Genomic DNA, 22644 nt, shown 5'->3' on the forward strand with positions numbered 1-22644 from the left:
ATTTGAAACATAACTTGATGTAATTCCATGTTGAGACTTGCCAAAAAACTTATAGACTTTGTCTTTCTCAATAAAGATTTTCAGAGAATATGTATCCTCACTATATTAAGACAGATACAAGATTTTCAGAGAGTACCTATCCTCACTATATTAAGACAGATACAAGATTTTAAGACAGATACATAATTTAAAAAAAAATTTAATGTCTGTGCAGTAATATTGATCTCTCTCTTGCCACCAATCTTTCAGGAGATTGGCAAATTCTGTAATAGATTTACTTCCTTCTATTGTGGTTTTGACCTTTGATTCTAAATTTAGGCTGTATCTCGAACTTTGAAGTATAAAACTTGTCTTATAGCCTCCCAAATGTCTTTGGTAGTTGGCAAAACCATGCAAGTATACGGATTTCTGGTTGTATTGAGTTCTGGAACCAAGCTATAATCGTACAATCTTCTTCATCCCATGAAGGCCAGCTTTTGAAAAAGAGACGTGGCTGGGTGTTTTTCGATTATGAAGGCTAGCTATGCAGTAGTAGGATAGCTACAGAGCTTTGGCTATAAAGGCCAGTTACATGTTTAGGGTTTCTTTCATTTAATTCTGGCAATAAAGACTGATTTCAGGTTTGTGAAAAAAAAAAAATTAAGATATTTTTTCTATATGTCTGATAACATGAGGGAAAATAAAATGTGGTAATCTATTGAATAATCTGCCACTATATATACAGCTTTAGGAGAAAAGAGAAAAAAGAAAAAGAAAATCTAATCTTATCCGAACACTTAATTATATAGGCATATTTTCTAACATACCCTTTTACAAAATTGTTACATATATATATATATATGCACCTTTGTACACGACCAATTATCTAAAAAACTGAAACCGATATTAAATAACATAATATGTTATTTACACTTCAAACATTCTTTCACGAACAAGTCTGCTAGGCAAAAAATGAGGTTGAAACATAAACCTATTATAAGTTGAAATTTAATTATTAGAAATAGGGTGATAGTGATTTTTTTTTTTTTTGACAAACAAATAGGGTGATAGTCAATATTCAAACTGTAAACCTCTTATTCTGGTACCATGTAAAATAATTGATTGTGGCTAACTTTATATTTATATTCTTAATAATAATTATTCAAATTAAAAATTCTACGCTTTTATTTTCGTTTGTTCAGATATATCGGAGTTACAGAGAGTAGCATTTATACCAGCTGCAAATGGAACACGCTTGGTGATAGCAAATGCCCTTTTTGTTCGCCTTACAATAAATCTATCTCCATTTGCATTTGAACTTCCTAGTCTATATCTTCCTTTTGTGAAAATTCTCAAAGATTTAGGGCTTCAGGACATGTTATCAGTTGCATCAGCAAAGGATCTTCTTTTGACTCTCCAGAAGGCATGTGGGTATCAGCGTCTAAATCCAAATGAACTCCGTGCTGTGATGGAGATTTTGTATTTTGTTTGTAATGCCGAGTTAGATGTATCTGATGGACTCAATTGGAGATCAGATGCAATAATCCCAGACGATGGCTGCAGACTTGTTCATGCGCAATCTTGTGTATATGTTGATCCTTACGGATCTCGCTGTGTTAAATATATTGACACTTCTAGATTAAGATTTGTGCACCCAGATCTTCCAGAGAGAATATGCATAGACTTGGGTATCAGAAAAATTTCTGATGTTGTTATGGAGGTATTTTGTTTCTGTAACTTCTTAGTGCTTTATGATTTAGTTTTTAGATGATTCTGATATGATGTTGTCTGCTCATTTGGGAAACCTTTCCATGAACATGCAGGAACTTGATTGTGAACAAGATATCCAACCTTTAGATTACATTGGGTCTGTTGCGGTAGAACTTATTCGAGAGAAGCTGCGAAGCAGGTCTCTTCAGGCAGCTGTTTGGATTCTTCTGAATAGCGTAGCTGGGTACATTCCTTCTATCAACAATATACCTTTGGAAACCATAGAAACCTCGCTACGCTCTGTTGCAGCAGAATTACAGTTTGTTAACTGCATATATACTAGATTTCTGCTTCTCCAAAGTTCTGTGGATATAACTCTAGTATCTAAGGATTCTATTATTCCAGAGTGGGAGGATGGATGTAGACATAGAACACTGTACTTCATCAATCAGTCAAAGACGCGGTTTTTAGTGGCAGAACCACCAAGTTACCTAGCTGTGCTTGATGTTGTTGCCACTGTAGTGAGCCAGGTTTTAGGCTCTCCCGCTCCTTTACCTATTGGATTTTTGTTTTCTTGCCCTGAAGGCTCTGAATCCGCAATTGTTACCTTCATGGGACTATGTCCTGTCAAGCGAGTAATTGAAGCCACACCTACTAGCTTTGTAGGGAAAGAAATACTGCCTCAAGATGCCCTCCAAGTGCAAATTCATCCATCAAGACCTTTCTATAGAGGAGAAATTGTTGCTTGGCGGACTCAACATGGGAACAAGTTGAAATATGGGAGAGTTCCAGAGAATGTCAGACCTTCAGCTGGCCAAGCTCTCTACAGATTCAAGGTGGAAACTTCACCGGCAATGACTGAGCTTCTTCTTTCTTCCCAAGTGTTCTCATTCAGAAGTGTATCGATGGAAAATGAAGGTACCTCAGCATCTCTGCTGGACGTGTCTCCTACAGTAATTAATAATAGGTCTCAGGTCAAGGCACCGGAAAGTTCTAGAGAAGCCAAACCAAGAACTTATCAGGTTTTGACCTCTGTAAACTTTTAAATATGTGTTTTTTGGTTAATTACATATGTGCATACAATCTACTCCATAAACGCCATCTTATATTTTTTGAGATAAAAAGAATAAGCGTTTTAAATATACGACACCAAGGGGTGCCACCCATGTCTAAAATATTTACATTTCGGTTAGAACATCAATGATTTTTCCCAAATAATCTCACCCGTTAAGGTCATGTCCGAGTATTAAAGACCCAAAAATATTAACCCACCTATACTATAATTCTGTTCATATCCCCGTATCCGCCTTATTATTTTAGTATTTTCAATCTATTCTTCTGGTAGATTGCCTACTATTACTGTCTTCTTCAAGATGACTTGCTTTAAGAGTTGTACCAGATTTTGATGCTGAACTCAGTGTTAACTTCTGGCTATTAAGCTCAGTATTTTCTTTTTCTGATGCTTACTTTTGTTTGTATCTACTATTTTTGCTGCTAAAAAGGGATTAGTAATTGTTAGCAATAACGGGTGTTCTTAATTAGTTGCCAGTCATTGAAAAAGTTGTGCAGTTACTAGAGTTGTTAGCTTTGTGTATGCTAAGAGAGCTGTAATGTTGAATTTTTAGTAGTTTCACTTTTCATGTATAATGCAAGTTTCAAAAAGTTCTTCTCTCAGTTTTCCTTGCTTTTTGACATCTCTCTTACTTCTGCCTTCTTCTGTTCTCTGTGCATGCTAAATTTGTGTGTAATTCCTGAATTCATCACTTAGCTAAGCTAATGTGTTCACATAGGTCCTAACATTTTTCTAATTTAGTGTTTCTTTGTAGGGTCATTCTCACTATTCTTTCCAATAATCTGATGTTCATTGCTTTTAAGTTCAGTATTATGTTTTATTCTAGCATACTGCACTTTGTAGACAAAGTAATGATAATATCTTGACTGGCATTCTTCAAATATAGCTGCCACCTGTTAAGGAGCTTCAGTATGCTGCTCCAGTCTCAGCTGCAGAACTGGTTCAGGCAGTTCACGAGATGCTTTCTGCAGCTGGGATTAGCATGGAAGTGGATAAGCAATCTCTACTACATAGAAACTTAACTCTTCAAGAAGAACTCAAGGAGTCACAAGCAGCATTGTTGCTTGAGCAGGTTTGTTTTTGTGATTCGACATTGTAATGTACAATTATTTTGACCATTATTATATTGTTTTATAACAACAGTCCAGTGCTTTGTGATTTAATTTTTCTGGCTTAGCACTATAGATCGTATAGTGATTTCTGATCCCATTATTTACCAAGGCAGCTATCACCATTGGTTGTATGAACAGTCATTTCCTCTTTTGTTTTCAATAAGGAGACATTTTATTCTCTCTCTCTCTCTCTCTATATATATATATATAGCTATCTATCTATCTCTCTCTCTCTCTCACACACACACACACACACATTTACAAGCACACACACCAGAAACCACCCATGCCCATGTCCGCATGCGCACACACCCATACACCGCACAACCATGCGCACAAATAGGGATAATTAAGAAATTAAAGATTGGTTGCAGGAATGTTTGAGGTAACATATTGAGAAGCTTGTTTTGTTTGAGGTGAAAGAATACAAGCTTTTCAAATATGGTTTTGGGAAATTTTTTGTTGTGATGGTCTTATTGATAAAAACAAGCAGTAGATATCTTTGTTTATGCACGGTCTGTCATGTTACAATGATTCTTTTTCAGTATGTTTTATTCACAACAGATTAAAGAATTAATGATTTATAATATCTTGTAAGTAATAAAATTTTCATTCTCTGTGCCCACTGTGCTCTTGATTTTGCTCTTTCCTCTGTCTACTTTTTTTTCCCTTTCTAAAATATTAGCTTTAATCTTACAAATAAATCTGCAGGAAAAGGCAGATGTAGCTGCAAAAGACGCGGACACAGCAAAAGTGGCATGGATCTGCCGTGTCTGTTTGAGCAATGAAGTCGATATGACCATAATTCCTTGTGGCCATGTACTTTGTCGGAAATGCTCGTCTGCTGTCTCAAGGTGCCCGTTCTGTCGGCTTCAAGTGAGCAAAACCATGAGAATCTTCCGACCATGAGGGCCTCAGGAGTTCATTCTATCGTCAAGCATTTACTGTTCTACGCAGTGCTTGCAGATTTGTGTATCAGCTTTATTGCTGTCATGTATATTCTCCTCCTTGTTGCCATCCTCATTTTGCCAGGTAATAGAGGTGTTTTTTTCCCTTGGTATAAAGAAGAAATAGTGGTAGTTGCAAATGGGAGGGATGAAGAAGTAACAAAACAATATGGAAAAAGAAATGGATTTTTGGAACTCATAAGCACAGTGAGAATCTGAATTTTGTTAATGTTAGTTACTGTTATAGAGATGTGTCATCCATTATTTTCATTGTTCTTGTTTATATTGTAGTGATGTATATACGGGTTCGTATATATTGAGAAGGGAAGAAAAATGAAGCTGTTTATATTTTATGCTTTGTCCTTAATATATGTCCTATTTTTATATTTTATACCCTAACTTTCTGTTAATGTTAGTTATTGTTATAGAGGTGTTAGTATCTAGAGCTGATGTTTTCTGTAAAATAACTAAGAAGATTTATGATTTCGGTGGCAATGCAAAAACTATGCAAGTATAAATTTATTAAGAAAAGATAACTTTGAAATATAAAATTTATTTTAAATCAAATAATTTATTATAGTTAAATAATAAAGATTTAATTGTTTGTCACGGGATTTTTAAGTGCTATTTTTTTTTTCTGGAATAATGATTTGAAGTGCTAGTTAGAAGTTAATGGTAGGCAAGAGTCATGAGCTCCAATCATACTGCTCTCCAGTGAGCTCCAATCATACTGCTCTCCAGTTAGGAATTTGGACGAAACTTTGTTTAGTGAATACTCTACCAGTAAATATTTCGATTTAGGTTTTGAGTATATTTTTATATTTGTAAATCTTGTATATTTTTTAAAATTTATTATTGGTTGAAAATCTACTATTGGTAATTGTTTTTGTTTAAACAAACCCTTAGCACCTTTTTGTTTTTACTCTGTACAAGTTCTTATGCCTTTAAAATGTTTCTAAATAAGTACTAATGGTAGTTAATCCATTGTTAGTCAATATCACATGCTTAAGCCACGTCTCATTGATTAGCTACTTGTTGAATACTTATTAATATGGGTTGTAATATTTTGTTTGGAAAGTTGCTTGTAGATTTGACCTTACTATTTGTTTATGCAATCCTTCTTAATGATATAGATGCTTATCAATATTTGGATTGTGTCTGTTTTGTGATTTCTATGCATCTTGAATATATTTGGAAAACCTTTGAATTGTCAATCCTTTCCTTTTCTTGTTTCCTTCTCTTGATCCCCTATGCTTGTAACAAAACGATTATGTTCTTTATTGATTGATAACGATAAAGAGAGAAATAATATATAAAAAGAATAATAAGAGAAGTAATCTCATCATAAGGGGGAGTGGAGCTTTTGAAAGGAGGAGGAATTGTTTATGGATATATATGTTTGATGAGGGAAATTTTTCCTGTAGGGTGATTAATGGCAAGTCTAGGCTAGAGAACAAGGATTGGAGGGCAGCTTTAGGATTCTATTCGAATGAATTTTCAGGAACATTATCACCTTCAATAGTTTTAGAGGGAAAGAGAGATATCGAGGATTCTTCGTTGTTGTCTTTCTAACCAAAGAGTTGTTGGAATAAGTTCTAGTGAGAGGAGGAGCGATTCATCTCATTCATAGGAAGAAAAGAAGTAGAGGTGGTAGGTGTGGAAGGGTTGCCTAGTGAAGTTGACCAAGGAGCGTAAGGGATAGTGTCAAAATGGAAAAAAAAAAATTTCGTAGACCATAAGTCTTTTGACATGATCTATGAGGGAAAGGAAAATGAGAGGATTAGGATTAGCGAGAATTGAAGGGGATTTAGGGCGTCGATAATGTTGGTAAGTGGTGGTATCAATTAGCTGATGGACTTATTCGTTGATTTTTACTAGCGTAAGAGAGGGGGAACGTGGGGGAAGCACTCTTTTGATAGCGATCATAAGCTGTGGGTGGCTCTGGGTAGGAATAGGTATGACCGGTTTCTTGTTTTGACAAAGGAGAAGGGAAAGAATAGAAAACACATTTTTATTCTTGAATGACATGAAGCAGGAGGCTAGTTGAAAATGATGAAAATGGTGTTTGAACTGACGGGTCAACCACTCATAAACCCTGACAAAAAGATGAGGAAGGAAGCAGATTGGGGGAGGGGGGGGCGGCGGCATCAGTGATTGATGAATGCAATGAAAACATATGAAGAAAAGAGATCATCCCATGTCCTCACTGTGGAATCAACCTTCATATAATGGTAGATGTAACACCCCGAAAATTCTTTACATTTAACGCGCGTTGGACTCTGTTATTTTGGGCCTCATGACCATTTAAACTTCCACTAATATTTAAATTTAATGATATTTTGCCTTACAATAATTTATATAATTTTACCCAAATTATTTTTTAATTTAATTTTCAAGAAATAGCGAGTGTCGGGGGAAAAAATCAACGAAAGGGAAGTAAAGTCCACGGCTCACGAGCCCGCGGTCCGACACGCAGTTAGCCCGTGCGGGCAAACCCGCGAGTGCACATTGCGCACGCCCTGCGCACAACTGTGGGCGTGGTACGCACGCAACTGTGTGCATGGTATGCGCGCACAGTGCATGACATGGTTGTACCTGTGCGCATGGCAGGCAGCCTGAGCGCGCACAGTGCGCTCCTGCATGTTGACAACCAACAGCTGACGGTGCGGTTGCCTTGTCTCGTCGGGCATGATTAGCCATGTCAAGTGGGCCCAATGGCCACCCACTTTGCTTCACTTGGCTCCTCCAATTTTGCCACTTGTCGCACATCCGAATCACCTCTTTTGCCTATTTAATGGCTCCTTTTTTCTACCTCCTTTCACACTCCCTCTTGCTTTCTATTTTTCACTCATCTTGGCACTTCGTTTTTTCCTTCCATTCTCTACTTCTTCGATATAAAAACCTTAAGAGAGAAAGAGAGAATTTGAAGAGGAAAAAAGGCTAGAAGTAGAAGAAAAAGTTGGAAACTTACAAGTTGTTCAGGAGTCTCCAAAAGTCTCTTTCTTCATTCTCTAAAGACTTAGCTTCGGTTACGGTAAGAAATTTTTTAGTATTTTTATTTACGCTTATAAGTGCCTTTTTTTAGTTAATTAATTTAGTGAAATTATATATTTGTTGAAATAGGTTCTTATACTTATTTAATGACTTAATTTGATAATTAATCATGATAAAAATATTTTAAATGACGGCTTGGGAAGCACATGGGTTTAACCCTTTGTCTTACTTTTGGTAATGACAAAAAAAGGTTATTCTAAGGAGCTCCAGCTTTAAAGAACAGCCCGAATCGTCAAATCCGAGTACATGGGACCTTTGGCCCAAAATGTTAATGAGCCCTGCTGAGTTCCTCAAGTGAAACTCAACATACTATGATTATTTGCGGTATAATATATGATGATCGTGCCATGTGACTGCGATGCATAGATTCCTGCTATGATGGATGCTTATTTATGTATACGGCATTGATGAACATGATGATTAGTGCATGAGTTCCCTTAATATTTGATACAGTTTAATCCATAACATATTTCGCATAATGCGCAAAGACATGATGATTGAAAATTGCATGCGGGCTGGACCCTTCGCCTTACCTTAGTAATGGTGAAAATTGTTATTTTAGTGGATTTTGGTTCAAAATGATGACCCGAAAGTCAAGTCCGAGTAAATAGGCCTTCGGGCTGGATACGTGAAATAGGCTTACAAGCTGGACATGTAAAAATGGGTCTTCAGACCGGATAAGTTATGGAATCCTGATAGATTCGGGTATGGTTGCGTTGAACATGTGGCATGCATATGGTATGAAATTGTTGTGAGCATGAAATAAAAAAATGAACATAATGAAAAAATTCATTCAACTGTTAACTCTAAGGGGTTTTTGTTTCTCCCCCCTCCAAAAAGGTGTTGGTGAACTGCTCCCTATGATAATCTATAATTTCTCTGACGAGAGATAATACACATTAGGTACATATGTAGGGTCACAATGATGAAGTACGGCCATGGTTATAGTTTAGATAGAAAAATGAGAATAACGCGAAAATGGGTCGATGATTCACAGGGTAGCCGAGGATCTTTTTTTCCCTTAGATGATATATGTTGTAATGGCTTTACGTGAAAGTCAGTAAAAGACTTAATACAACCTAGATATAGTTTAGAATACTAATAATGATTTGTATGATGGTTCTTCTGTTTGCAAAGTGTGCTGCTTGTGTTACTGGTATCTCTATGGTGATTTGTATGATTGATTCCTCTGTTTATCAAGGATACTATCTGTTTGATCATATGTGATGTAATATGTCTGCATAAATGTTGAGTAATGGCGTTGTTAGCATGATTGTACAATTGTTTCACTGAATTTCCTAATAAAGACAAGGGTTTTTTGAATGATTAAATTATTTCATTCTGTGATGATTCTCCATGGTAAGAGGTTTAAAAAGTATTATTCATGTCGTTACTTTTTAAACCTTAGTCGTGTAATTTTAAATATTGTTTCCCTTACTGAGTTTACATGGAACTCATCCCTAATTCGTGCCCCCCTTCCCCTCCCCCCCCCCCTCCCCCAAACTGTTGAGAAAGTTGAGGGTTTGCTTCTCGAGTCACCCCTTGGAGTTCAACTAGACCCATTTACAGATCTTTGATAATTGTTTAGGATATAATTTGAGTGCAATAGTTATTTTGTACTTTGATATAAAATTTCGTAAGGACTCTACTTTGTATTTTATACTTAAGATTGCCACCTTATGGGCTTGATGTAAGAATTAAACTTTAGATTGTTTTGTAAGAGGTTTTCTATTTCTACTTCAATGTCAAATTTTTGTTTTAGCATTCGTAACTATTTAAGTAGTTGGCTCCCTTTTAACCATAGGTATTCGGGATGTCATAGTGGAGGTGGTCGACAAATTGTCTATTACGGATGTGGTGGGAGCTGGAAGGAAGGTAGCTTATGATAATAGGGTTGAGGGGAGTCAAGTAGAAAACAAGAGGTTTGGGAGGCATACAGGTCGGGTTCAGTTTGAATTTTAAATAAATCACGTGAGAAGCATATGAGGGATGGGGGAATTGTTGCTAAAGGTGGACTTGACGGGTATGAGCCGAGGAAGGGTGTGAGTATTGGGCTAAAAGGGGGAAGAAGATTCACTTGGGTTGAAAAGGGCAAATGGGTTGGCCAACTCAGGCCGAGTAGAGTTATGAGGCAAAAATTGAGTCAGCGTGTTAAATGGTACTGGAGGCCTAAGAAATCGGGTTTAACCCAGCCAAATAATCAGAAGATAAAAATAGAAAAATTTGAATTGAAAATCGGTGAACCCGTACTCAAAGGTGTGAACAGGTTAGGGGAGAAGATCAGGAAGAGAGAGAAAATGAAGATTTAGAGTATGATATCCAGATAAGAGAAAGGCGATGGCGGGAATGGAGGTTCAAGAAGCGGAAATGTAAATGGCTTGTTGACTAATAGGGCAGAGGTTGGGAGTCCCAAAAAAGAGGAGTCGCTCCTTAACAGCCTAGTTCAGTCAGCGTCAGAAGATATTGGGAGAGAACTGGTTGTACAATGACTTCAAGGACGTAAAAAAGGCAAACAAAGCGTTAGATATGGTGGTGGTTCAATCAAGAGAGGAAATGGGGGCTTTGGCTAGAGTGGAATCTAAAAGGATGTTAAGGGGTAAATCTCAATATGCCTGGATTTTGAACAACATTCAAGAAATCAATAGATTTTTAGGGGTATATTTTGTGGGGATGGAGGGAAAATTTATTGAGATTAATTAGGGAGAGTGAGGTGAGAGAAAGGGAGAAAAAACCAGGGGAGCTGTTGGTGGTGAGAACGAAGAGGAAACCAGGGGAGCTATAGAGAACTAAAAGGGCTACAATCATCCATTAATTACGATGTAAAAAGAAGAACAGTAAAAAAGGAGGAGGGATGGGGTATAAGACTAGATTATGATAGGAAAAATTATATCTTGAAATGTGAGGGGTTAAATGACAGAAAACAGAGAAATATGGTCAAAGGATGCTTGAAAATATGGAACCCTGACTTAGTACATATTCAAGAAACTAAACTTGAGAAGGTTGGGGATAAGATTACAAAAAGTCTTCAGAATATGAGAGAGTTGGAGTGGCAGGTTCTTCCGGCAGCAGGAGTGACAAGTGGTATTTTAAGTCTTTGGAGGGGAGACCGGTTGTTATGTAAGGAGGTGTTCATTGGTAAGGTGACAAAGTCTTGTGTGTTTCTGAATAATTCGAGGGAAAGAGAGTAGGCTTTTACAAGAGTGTATTGTAGAGAAAATAGTGAAGAGAAAAATATGTTATGGGAAAAGTTGGAGGTGTGCAAAAATAAATGGAGAGAAAGATGGGTGATTAGAAAAGACTTTAATGTGGTCCTAAGGAGATTGGAGAGGTCGTGAGATATTGAAGTAGTGGATAGGTTTAGTTTGGTAGATTTACCGTTGAAAAGAAGAAGGTGGACGTGGTCTAATCCAAGAAGCGATTCATCATGCTCGAGAATCGATCTTTTTTTATATCTTACAGTTTTCTTATGCAGCTTGCAGGGGTGAGCTAAAAAAATTTTGTAGATGTTTATATCTAACCATTTCTTGATATGTCTGGTTCCTGATGATATTAAATGGGGACTGGTCCCTTTCAAATTGGACAATAAATGGCTACATATGGATGACTTTAGGAGCATGGTGGAGAGTGTATGGAGGGGTATGACGGTGGAAGGGAGTGGGAGTTAAAAGATTGCTAAAAAAATTAAGGCATTAAAGGAAGTTATTAGGAGATGGGTGAAAGTGGACGAGAAAAAATTTGAGGGGGGGGTATCAATAATAGATTGAGCAAAATTGATAACATTGACATATGACAAGGGGAGCGGGAGATTATGGAAGTTGATAAAAATAGGACGGAGATTTTGAGGGAGGAGGTAGCAAGCTTTATGCACATGGATGAAGTTTTTTGGAGACAAAAGGCAAGGGAGAGATGAGTGAAGGAAGGAGACCGTAATACTAAATATTTTCATTGTTTGACTAACCACAGGAAAAAAATGTAATTATGTTGAACTTCTCATCAACAATCAGCACATTTAGGGGAATAAGAATATGAGGGATCAAACCAGAGGATTCTTTCAATACTTGTATGATGAAAATGAGAGCAATAGACCAAGACTTGATAATTTATCATTCAAGCAATTAAGTGAGAACACTAAGACTGACCTTGAAAGAGTCTTTATGGAAGAAGAGATCCTCGATAGCCTTAAAGAGTGCAAAGGTGACAAGGCTCTGGGCCCTTATGGTTATAATGTGTGTTTTTGTGGGAGTTTTGAGAGGTTCTGAAAAAGGATTTATGTACTGTTTTTACAGAGTTTTATGAAATCACTCAATTTCACTTTTTTGGTTCTCATTGCCAAAGCGGAAGGTGCAAAAGACATTAAAGATTTTTGACCTATCAGTTTAGTGAGGTGCATCTATAAACTTATCTCTAAAGTGTTGGCTAGACGACTTACAAAAGTGCTTGGGAAGGTGATTGCTGAGAGTCAACATGTATTTGTGGGTAGGAGACAGATTCTTGATGCGGTTGTGGTGGCTAATGAGTTGGTTAGCAACAAAAGATTAAGGTATTATGTGTAATTTAGATATGAAGAAGATGTATGATTACATGAATTAGGAGTTCGTGGAGTACATTATGAGGAGGCTCGGTTTTAGGGTTAAGTGGAGAAGGTGGTGATGAGATGCATTTCTACTCTCGGTTTTAGGGTTAAGTGGAGAAGGTGGTGATGAGATGCATTTCTACTACTTCATTTATTGTGATGGCATATGGTGGACTTTCTTCTTTTTTCAAGGGGAGTAGAGGGTTGCGACAGGGAGATCCTCTTTTTCCACCCTTATTTATTATTGTTATGGAAGCATTTAACGAGTTATTAAAAAAGGTTAGGGACGGAAATATGATTAAGGGGATTTAGGTTGGCAAAGGTGACGGGAGAGTGGAGATTTCTCATCTGTTTTTTTGCTGATGATTCACTCATTTTTTATAAACTTGGGGTAAATATGATGCTTCATCTCTAAAGTGTGCTTTTATGCTTTCAAGTGGTGTCGAGGCTGAAGATTAATTTCAATAAATCAGAGTTGGTGAGAATTGATGATAGGAGGAATGAGGAGGAACTTGCGGGAGTGTTGGGATGTATAGTGGTACAATTCCCTATTAAGTACCTTAAGATTCCTTTGGGAGCTAGATATAAAGACTTGAAGACTTAGAATCCTGTGATTGAGTTGGTTGATAGAAGATTAGCTTAATGGAAGAGGAACTACTTATCTAAAAGTGACATATTAACATTGATAAAGAGTACATTATTTAACCTTGCTATTTATTATCTATCTATCTTAACAGTGTCGATTAAGATTGCTAGAAAGTTAGAAAATATTCAATACAGATTTCTTTGGGTTGATGATGGAGGTAATAGAAAATTTCACCATGTGAATTGGGAAAATGTAAAGAAACCATTGCAAAAAGGTGGTCTTGGGGTGAGTGAGATCAGTTGTTGAGATGAACACTTCTCTTTAAGAAAAATGGTTGTGGAGATTCATTAGAGAAGAAGGTAGACTGTGGAGAAGAGTGGTGGAAGCTCGATAGGGTAAAGTGGATGGGCAAGGGGAACTCATAAATATGTACAAACCACATGGCATGAGCTTATGGAAAAAAATCAACATGGAGAGCCAAAAAAATTTTGATTTTACAAAATGGAAGGTGGGAAAAGGTGACAAAATTCGATTTTGGTTGGATGATTGGATGGATGTGGATAGGTTAAAGGATCAATTTCCAAATATTTGTGCCTTTAATATTTCTAGAAATATGGTGGTGGTGGAGGCTTATGAGGAGGTGAGTGGTAAGGGGAATGGGTCGTGAATGTAATCAGAAACTTGAACGATTAGGAGGTTGAGGGATATGAAAAACTGTTGCTTATGTTATCTCATATCCCACTTGAGAATTGTAATTATCGGTTGATGTGGAAAATGAGTAAAAATAAATTTTTTTTTTTGTTAAGAATTTCTAGAAGCACTTAACTAGTGGGAATGGCAATGAGGATGTCTTTTTCCGACAAAACAGATCTAGAAGATGAAGGGCCCCTCTTAGAGTTGCTTTATTTGCTTGGGAAGTGAGCAAGAATTGCATTTTGACAATTGATAAGATGAAGAGGAGGAGTATACCAATGGTTAATAGATGTGTTTTATGTAAAATGCATGAGGAATCTTGCAATCACATCCTGCTTTGGTGCCCTATAGTTTTTAATATTTGGACTATGGTGTATAACCTTATAGGAATTAATTGGGTAATGGGCGGGTCGATTAAGGATGAGTTGTGTGTTTGGGCAGGCTTATGTGAAAAGAAACGTTATTTATTATTGATTTATCTCTCTATCTTTTGGGTTGTATTGAAAGAATGGATGCTAGAGCTTTTGAGAGTATTAAAAGGGAGATGGGTAATATTAAAGATGGATCCATGTTTTTTCTTTTATACTTTTAGATCATGACATTAATAGGATGGATGATTTTAGAAATGTCATTGATCATTTTATTGACTTGTAAATAATATGTATACATGTACCCCATTGATACCAACGTGAATAATACACTTCTATACTTCTATTTTCAAAAAAAAAAAAATATCATGAGGAATAGAAGCTATCTCCCTTATTAGAACTTTTGAGATAATTGTTGAGTTTCTTTTTTTTCTCGATAAATTGAAACAATTACTCTAAACTATTTTCTTGAGATACTTGATAAATGTTGATTGTCTTAAACCCTCTTCTGGAGAAATTTGCTTTATTTTAAAAGCATTTGATAAATGTTGATTATGTGCGCTTTAAAAAACTACATTCAAAGAGCACTTACTAAGAGTAAGATTTCCTATTATTAGGGGAGATCTTATATTTTTATCTTTATGTTTCTTATATAATATATTTATCTTTAAAAAAAAATAAAGTTTTGTCATCCATAAAAAATGGGAAGATTGTTGAACAAAATAAAGTAAATTATTGATTTTGGAAAATGACACTTATTTTCATATTAAAGATGTAGTTTGAGCTTTTTAGTTAGCATGGGAAGCATGATTCAAGAAAAAGGATCAAATCAAGAAAAATTATGAGTACATCAACAAAAAATATAACCACTCCAGAAATATCCAAAGAAAATAAATTTTAACTTAAGTGCGAAAATGAAATAAATGTTCAAGATTTACATTCCTTATACGATAATTTAAAGAATCAAATGGAGCTACGTAATTCAGTCTAAGAAAAAATAATACAAGAAATAAGGTAATAAACGGAAAATAAAGAAAACTAGCATCTACTCGCAATTCTCTTGCGGTTAAGGCTCTGGAACTTGGTTCTCTTAATATGAAATGGTTAAATAAGGGATGAGCTACACTAGCCTAGTAAAGATATCACACTATATCACCAACACAAAAGTAAATGTTGATATAAAATCAAAACAACTAATGGAGCACTTAATTTAAACTAATATATTTATTAAAAATAAAACTATTTACCGTTCACTTATCGTAGTGGAATTCATAAAAACAATCTATACAAATAATAATATTATACAGATCATGATTTCATGTATAATCAGCAACCATAGCACACATTATAAATCTATGTTCATTATCAATAAATCCACAATAACTATTGCTCTTTTTATCAGTCGTTGGTATTCATGGAGGTTTATAGGGATATCTCTGCTACACGTGAACCCTTTCATTCAACATTCTCAATTACGGGCCGTCCCATACCCTGTCTGGTATGAACATCAATTTACCAAACCTCAATACCCCGTTCAGTATGATGTCGAAGTGAGCCGTCCCCATACTCTGTCCGGTATGAACGTCAAATTATCTAGTCTTCATACCCCGTCCAGTATGAGACAACGTTCACGGTAGGGTTCCTTATGTACCCAATTCGCCCACCATCTTCCAGGATATCCAGTAAGGCTGTTGTTTCATCTATTCATTTTATCACACAATTTTTACCGTTTAACCTTCATTTTTTTCTGTTGGCTCCTTTAGTAATCCATAATTAATTATGTACATTTTCTAAATTCACACAAAATATCGTATTATTATTTATTTAGACTTCAATTTTATAATAGGGAATAAGGTAAGGGATCTTTACTCGATTTGATGTTCGAAAAGCTAAACTGTTCGACTGCGCCTACGGGCGACTCCCGGGTTGCTTGAATTTTTCTTCGGGAATCAAAACGTACTAATAGTACCTACAAATGTCCCAAACAAACTCAAAATCAGTCCAAGGGCCCACTTGACTAATTTTGAAATTCCGGCACAGCGGCTCCGCTGTGCTCCAACAACGGCGCCGCCGCCCGAGGCGGTGATCTACCTCGGGTCGGCTATTTTCAACCGCTTCTGCATCGATCCCTACAAGAAAATACGTTAAAGGGCATCGGTTGGCCGAAAAAATACAAAAATTAAAACTCACTGTCGGAGAGGCTTTCCGGTGCAGCGGCTTCTCTGGCTCACATTGTGGTTGGGTGTTTTGCTCTATTAAACCTGTAGAGAAGGACACATGATCACAACGATGAAAAAATTACACATAATGGGAATCGGAAAGGGCCTCACCGGAGGCATTTTGTGAAACTCCCCACGGCGGCACCACTGGGCTTCGCCGGCATTTTTCAGCCAATTGACCGGTCATTTTGCTCTGATTTGGCCATGGGTGTGTTTAAAATTGAATCCAAGCAAAATGAGAAATTTTTACTTTGTTTGGCGGTCGGAAAGAGCTCCGGTGCAGCAGCAGGTGGCGGCAGTCGGATCTTCTTCTCCAGCGAAGAGGTCTGGCGGCTAGGGTTAGGGTTTCGTGTGGATTGAGGTTATTTATATCCGTTTGTTTTTTATCTGGGTCGTCCATCGCATTTAATCTGAACCATCTGATCGCGTTCAAATCTGACTGTCCGATCACGTTTGGGGAGGAAACGCATCCAGGTCATTTGTGCGCGCGGGAACAGATCTGAGCCATTCAATCGCGGGCACGCGAATCGTCCGCGTGGTCCCCCTCCCCACCCCCCCCCCCCCCCAAGTGGCACCGTGTCAGCGTCCGCTGCCACGCGACACGTCCTTATTCACTGGAGCTGCTGACCGGGAAGTCCCACCTGGTAGAACTTTTCTAAATTATATTTTGATCCCTAGTTTCTTATTTTTCTTTCAAAAATACCGTCAGAACTCAAATTTTCACCCCTTTTTCCCAAAATTATTTTCATTTTAACTCTACATCAATTTTACTTCATTTTTACTCTAAATTAAAATTTAAAAATTGAAAAATTAAGAAATTATATTTATAATTAAATCCTAAATTACAAAAAATTAATTTAGGGTATTACAAAAAAAGAGAAATAAAGATTAATAGTAAATATATTTTAGATTTATTTCTCTTCTATATATTAAAGGGACTTGTGATTAATGATTTAAGAAGATTCTTTTAAAAAAATCTAGTATGTAGTTGGTCACATTTATGCTTGAAATATTTTAAAATGACAGTAATATCATAAATGTAGTCAGTAGTTGTCTTCAGTATCTGTTGTATTTTAAGAGAATTTTTTGCACCTTTTTTATTGATGATTAAAAAATGGGGAGAAAGTTAAGGGTATTTGATTGATAATAACCTTGATATGTGCAATGTTTGTATTTGATTATTTAACATGATGATGAGTTCTCACAATGTGAGTGTCATTTAAAAAATGAAGCATACATTTAGGAGGAATATCTTTATTTTCCCTATTGCCTTTTATTATTTAATGATTAGCTAAAAGAATAAATTAAGTTTTGCTATCAACCAAAAAGGGGGAGATTGTTGGAGTACACATATTGATGTTGAAGAATAATTATACTTTGAATAAGCTTTAATTTATACTAACATTACTTTAAATAAGTTTTTGCAAGAATATTTGTAAGAAACCTAATGCAATAGAAATAGAGCTTAAGATCCCTTGGATATGGAAAAAAAAACAAAGGAAGTGGATGATGTAATACTTGGAGATTCTATGGATATATTTGAAAGAAAAAAAATTGAAAATGTAAGTCTTTATAACAATATCCTTAAATATAAATAAGTATTTTTATTTTTTTTATCTCAAGATCCTTTGAAGAATATTGAAAAATTCAATATGAAGTTTTTAAATTTTATTCTTGAGGCTATGTAAAAAATTATTTCAATATTTAAAAACTTTTTTAAGTTTTTAGATATTGTTCCATATTCATTTTCTAAGAAATTTTTGAGAGATTTTAAAGATAAAATTTAATTCAATTTAATTTAATTATTTGATAAATATTTTCCTCTCATTAAGATTCAATTTAAAAATCTAATTTTTGTAAGATGTTGTTATGAATCCTATTCTTCCAAGTACTTGAAGGTTGAAAATGAAAATTTATTTTAAAAGAATCTTTTTGAGCTAAATAAATGAAAAATCAAATCGTGTTGAAAACAAAAAATCTTTATATAGCTTGTTGAGTTTCATCTTGTAATTTTTATCTTGCGAGAATAATGTCTAAATATTTCATTCCATCCTTAGAGGTTTGTTAAAAAAAAAAAAAGGTGTGATAATATTACTCTAGTAAGCTGAGTACTAAGAGAAAACAACTTGAGTTGTGAAGCTCAACACCTTAAACTAAGCACATGTAAAAACAACCATTTGTAAGAGTTTAAGAAGATAGTAGAAATACTTGAATGATTGACTTGAGGAGATAGTATGTACCCGTGGCTGATATAATCGTTATAAAAATCAAGTTTGCATTTTCTCTTCCTTTATTTCCTAAATTTACAAATTCTAGATTAATTTTTTGGGCAATTAATTTGATTATGTGTTTGTTTACTTTACTTTATTTATTTATTGAATATACTTAGTACTTCGAATTGTTCTTATTTTTGCATTTATTATCATAACTTAAATTATATTCATTGAAAGTATTTGATAATTGTTCATCTCATCATAAATTTAAGAGCACTTAACTTAAGAGCGTAAACATCTCTTATGTTATTTTTCTCAAGAATTAGTCACTTTTTATGTTGCACTAATTGTCTAAATATTGCTATAATTCCTATTAGTTAAATTTTATTTGGGCCAACATTTATGTATCCATATATTTACATATTACTCCATTTAATGAATTTGGTTCAATCTTAAGTGACCATTTGAAATAGTTATAATGTAACACCCAAGTATTTTAATCTTGATTTTATTATTATTATTATTATTTTTTATTTTCCTTTTTTTGTATTTGAATTTTTTTAGATTTTTAATTAATTTAATTTGATTTAATTCAATTTAATTTAATAAAAATAAAAATAATAATAATGATAAAATTATGTAAAAATATTATTTGGATTTAATTGAAATTGATTTTGGGAAAAAGGGGGTGAAAATTTAAATTCTGTGGGTATTTTTGAAAAGAAAATCGAAAATCGGGGGGTCAAAACGCAATTTAAAAAAGTTGTGCCACGTCAGCAGCCCGGTCAGCAGCCCCAGCCAACTAGGACACGTCGTGTGGCAAGAAAGCGCTGACACGGGACGGGCCACGTGGGCGATCTGCGTGCGCGCGATCGGACGATCCAGATCCGTTCCCACGCGCACGGACGCCCCAGATCAAACGTGAGCACAGACGGTCCAGATTCACGCGTACAGACGGCCCAGATTCAATCAGGCACGGACGGCCCAGATTGCATCGCGATGGACGGTCCAGATTTAATCCCAATTAAATCGCGATCGAACGGTCTAGATTTAATCTTGATGGACGGTTGAGATTAAAAGGCAAAGGGTATAAATAACCCCACCCACACCTGACCACAAAACCCTAGCCGCCAGCGCCTCGCCGGAGAAGAAGAACCAGACGCAGGAGGAGCCGGCCGCCGCCACCCACCGCCGCATCGGGAAAGTTTCCGACCGCCGATCGAGGTAAATTTTCTCCTCTTGGCTCGTTTTTCGATGCTGAGTCCGCCTATGGCCAAACTGGAGCCAAACGCCCAAAAAATCTAGCCAAAGCCCAGCGGCGGCACCACGCCCCCCCTCTGTTTTTGCCTCCGATGAGGCCCTTCTGGCCTCCGTTCGATGCAAATTTTATACCACTGTGATCATCGTTCTTTTCTCTACAGGTTGATCAGAGCCAAACATCAAAACGCGACTCACGCTGGAGGAGCCGCCGCCGGTAAGTTTTGGTTTTTTGTGATTTTTTGGCCCACCGAGGGCCCTATGGTTGTTTTATCACAGGGACCGATGCAAGTGTGGCCGAATTCGACCGAAAATGACCAACTCGAGATGAATCGTCGTCGCCAAAGCACGGCGGAGCCGCCGTGCCAGAATTTCGATATTGGCCGAAAGGGGTCCTAGGTCTGATTTAGGAATTTTGGGGACACGTGCAGGTACTGGTAGTGCGTTTCAGTTTTCCAAAAAATATTTAGAAAAATTAGGGATAGCCTGTAGGCGCACTGTAGAGTCGAATTCAGACTCTGAAATAAGTAAGAATCTCTCACTCTATTTCCTATCATGGTATTAAAGCTTAATAAATAATTAAATGGTATTTTGAGACTTTATAGATGTATAATTGATTGAGGTTACCAATGGAGCCCGAGTCTGATACAATGTTGGTCTGTTATTTTTTAATCTATTTTTCAGTATTAAATGCAGCATGATGTCTGATGTATTTATTTTATGGTCTGCTATGCATGAATCGTGGTTTCTTTTATTATGGTTGGTACTATGGTGAACCCGATACTGTGTTGTCTTGTTTGGTGTCAATTACTGGTTTATATGTTTGTGTATGATTGGATGAGTGAGACCAAGAAAAATGGCAAAAAGGTTATGTGAATTGATGAGTGGATAATGTGGACAGTCTGACTACATATTCTGGGAGATGGTGGACGGACCGGGTCCGTAAGGAACCCAGGAACGTGGTCTCTCATATCAGACGGGGTATGGAGACCTTATGTGTTTTGGCGCCCATACCGGATGGGGTATGGGGACGGCCCGTTTCACCCTCATACCGGACGGGGTATTGAGGTTCATGGTTTTGGCGCCCATACCGGACGGGGTATGGGGGCGGCTCTGAAATCATGTTGTAAATATTAATGGTTCACGTGTAGTGGGGTCCCTCTATGGATCCCCATGGATACTAATAGGCTGGTAAAAGAGGAAATCTGTTTTCTGATGATTGAAATGTAAATGTATTATATGTGTTATATTATAAAGTGTGTATGATTTCATAATATTATAAGGTTATCATTTTCATATGTTGTTTCCATGGACCTCACCGAGGTAAGTGGACAGTAAACGTTTTTATGTTAATAAACGAGTTCGTTATAAATTATGCTTCATTGGTCATTTTTGTTTTTTACCCACATTTACTTCCGTGGCAGTGAGATAGTGTAATGTTTTTACTGGGCTGGTGTAGCTCATTCCTTATTTAACCATTTCATATCAGGAAGACGTTGTTCCCGAGTCCGTTCCGCAGGAAGACGGCGAAGGGGACGCCTAAAGACTTCATAGTTATATTTATAGTTCTTATTTCAAGTATCTCTTTTAATTAGTTTATTCCTTCATGTTTTGAGTACGTTTTGGTTATTGTGTAAGAGATGTTAATCAAAATTTTTATTACGCTTCCGCATTTGAGATTTTTAATACATATATTCAATTTAAATTTCCGGGACCATTATATATAATTTGTGCGGTAAGTTTTGAAGAAGTTTCTAAAATAGATATTCATTGAAGACGTTTTTAATGAAAAGTTGTTTGGTATTTAGTAAAAATAACTATAGAAAGTATTATTATTTTAAAAAATAAAAAGTTGTGTGTTTGCTTAAAGTAACTGTTGAGATTAAATGTCAAAGTTATTTTTAAAAAACTAAAAATTATAGATTTTATGTTCAAATCTATCAAAAATGTATTTTTACTTTAGCTTCCCCAAAAAATAATTTTTATTTTTTCTTGTTGGTTGCAAAATTGTTTTTGAAATGCAAAAGGCAAAGCCAAAATCAAAATTTATCCTAAATGCAACCTAACTAATGCTAGAGTACTTACTCTGCATGTGAATGATGATTTTAACCATGGTGATCATACCCCCCGAATCAGAAAATAACAAAAAGAACTCCTTAAAACTCGTCAGATTTTTGGTAAGTTTTCTTTTATCATTGCTTGGAAAGTATTTTTAGAAGAGAGAATAGATAGAGTATTCACAAAGTTTAATTATTATTTTGAGTTGTCAATCGACTATGTTAGAAATAGGAAAGAAGAAGAAGCAGACCTACATTGTTGTATTCAGATGAAAGGAAAAAATTGTGGTGGCTCTTTTATTTGTACACAATTATCTCCCACTTTGTTTTTTGTTTACACTTTTTTTTATATTTTTCTCAGTCTTCTTTGAAAAAATATTTTATGAGAATATCTATTTCGATACCAAAAGAATTTTTTAATATTTTAGATTTTAGATTCATTGCATTTTTTTTAATAAAAAAAATATAACGGAGATAAAATCTTCTTTTCCAAAATTAAGTGTATTCTTTAAAAATATTTTGAAATTATATATTTTTGTTCAAAGAAATTAGAAAGACTATGCAATTTATTTTATCAAATAACAAATTGGATACATAAAGAAAATAAAACAAAAAAAGAGAAAAATAAATTTAAACAAAAAGAAGAGCAAAATAACTTCTAGAGATGTACGGATCGATCCTCTTACGTTTTGCATGTTGAAGTAAAAATTATACCTCGTGACCCAAATTAGCCCTCCGCCCCAAGTTGGAATAAAAAACAAATATTATTTAGTAGTTTATTCTATTTCTATCCTGTCAGATTTT

The 22644-nt window shown here is 35.7% G+C and overlaps 1 protein-coding gene across 5 annotated transcripts in view; it reads left to right on the forward strand.

Annotated features, from left to right (window-relative positions):
- Positions 1 to 5173, forward strand: part of LOC110824378 (Zinc finger, C3HC4 type (RING finger) family protein) — an 89407-nt gene extending 84234 nt beyond the window's left edge. For 4 of the 5 annotated variants that reach the window (XM_088222070.1, XM_088222071.1, XM_088222072.1 and 1 more), the window contains 4 exons: positions 1182 to 1699; positions 1803 to 2711; positions 3648 to 3833; positions 4585 to 5173. In XM_088222070.1, the coding sequence (XP_088078196.1) occupies positions 1182 to 1699; positions 1803 to 2711; positions 3648 to 3833; positions 4585 to 4782 (1811 nt within the window). In that variant the 3' untranslated portion in view covers positions 4783 to 5173. Of the gene's footprint in view, positions 1 to 1181; positions 1700 to 1802; positions 2712 to 3647; positions 3835 to 4584 lie in introns of those variants that run through there. The other variant, XM_088222074.1, reaches the window with a different exon arrangement.
- Positions 5174 to 22644: the final 17471 nt, after the last annotated feature.

Source organism: Carica papaya, chromosome 6 (assembly GCF_054855325.1).
Source record: "Carica papaya isolate Zhongbai chromosome 6, ASM5485532v1, whole genome shotgun sequence".
Classification (NCBI taxonomy): Eukaryota; Viridiplantae; Streptophyta; class Magnoliopsida; order Brassicales; family Caricaceae; genus Carica; species Carica papaya.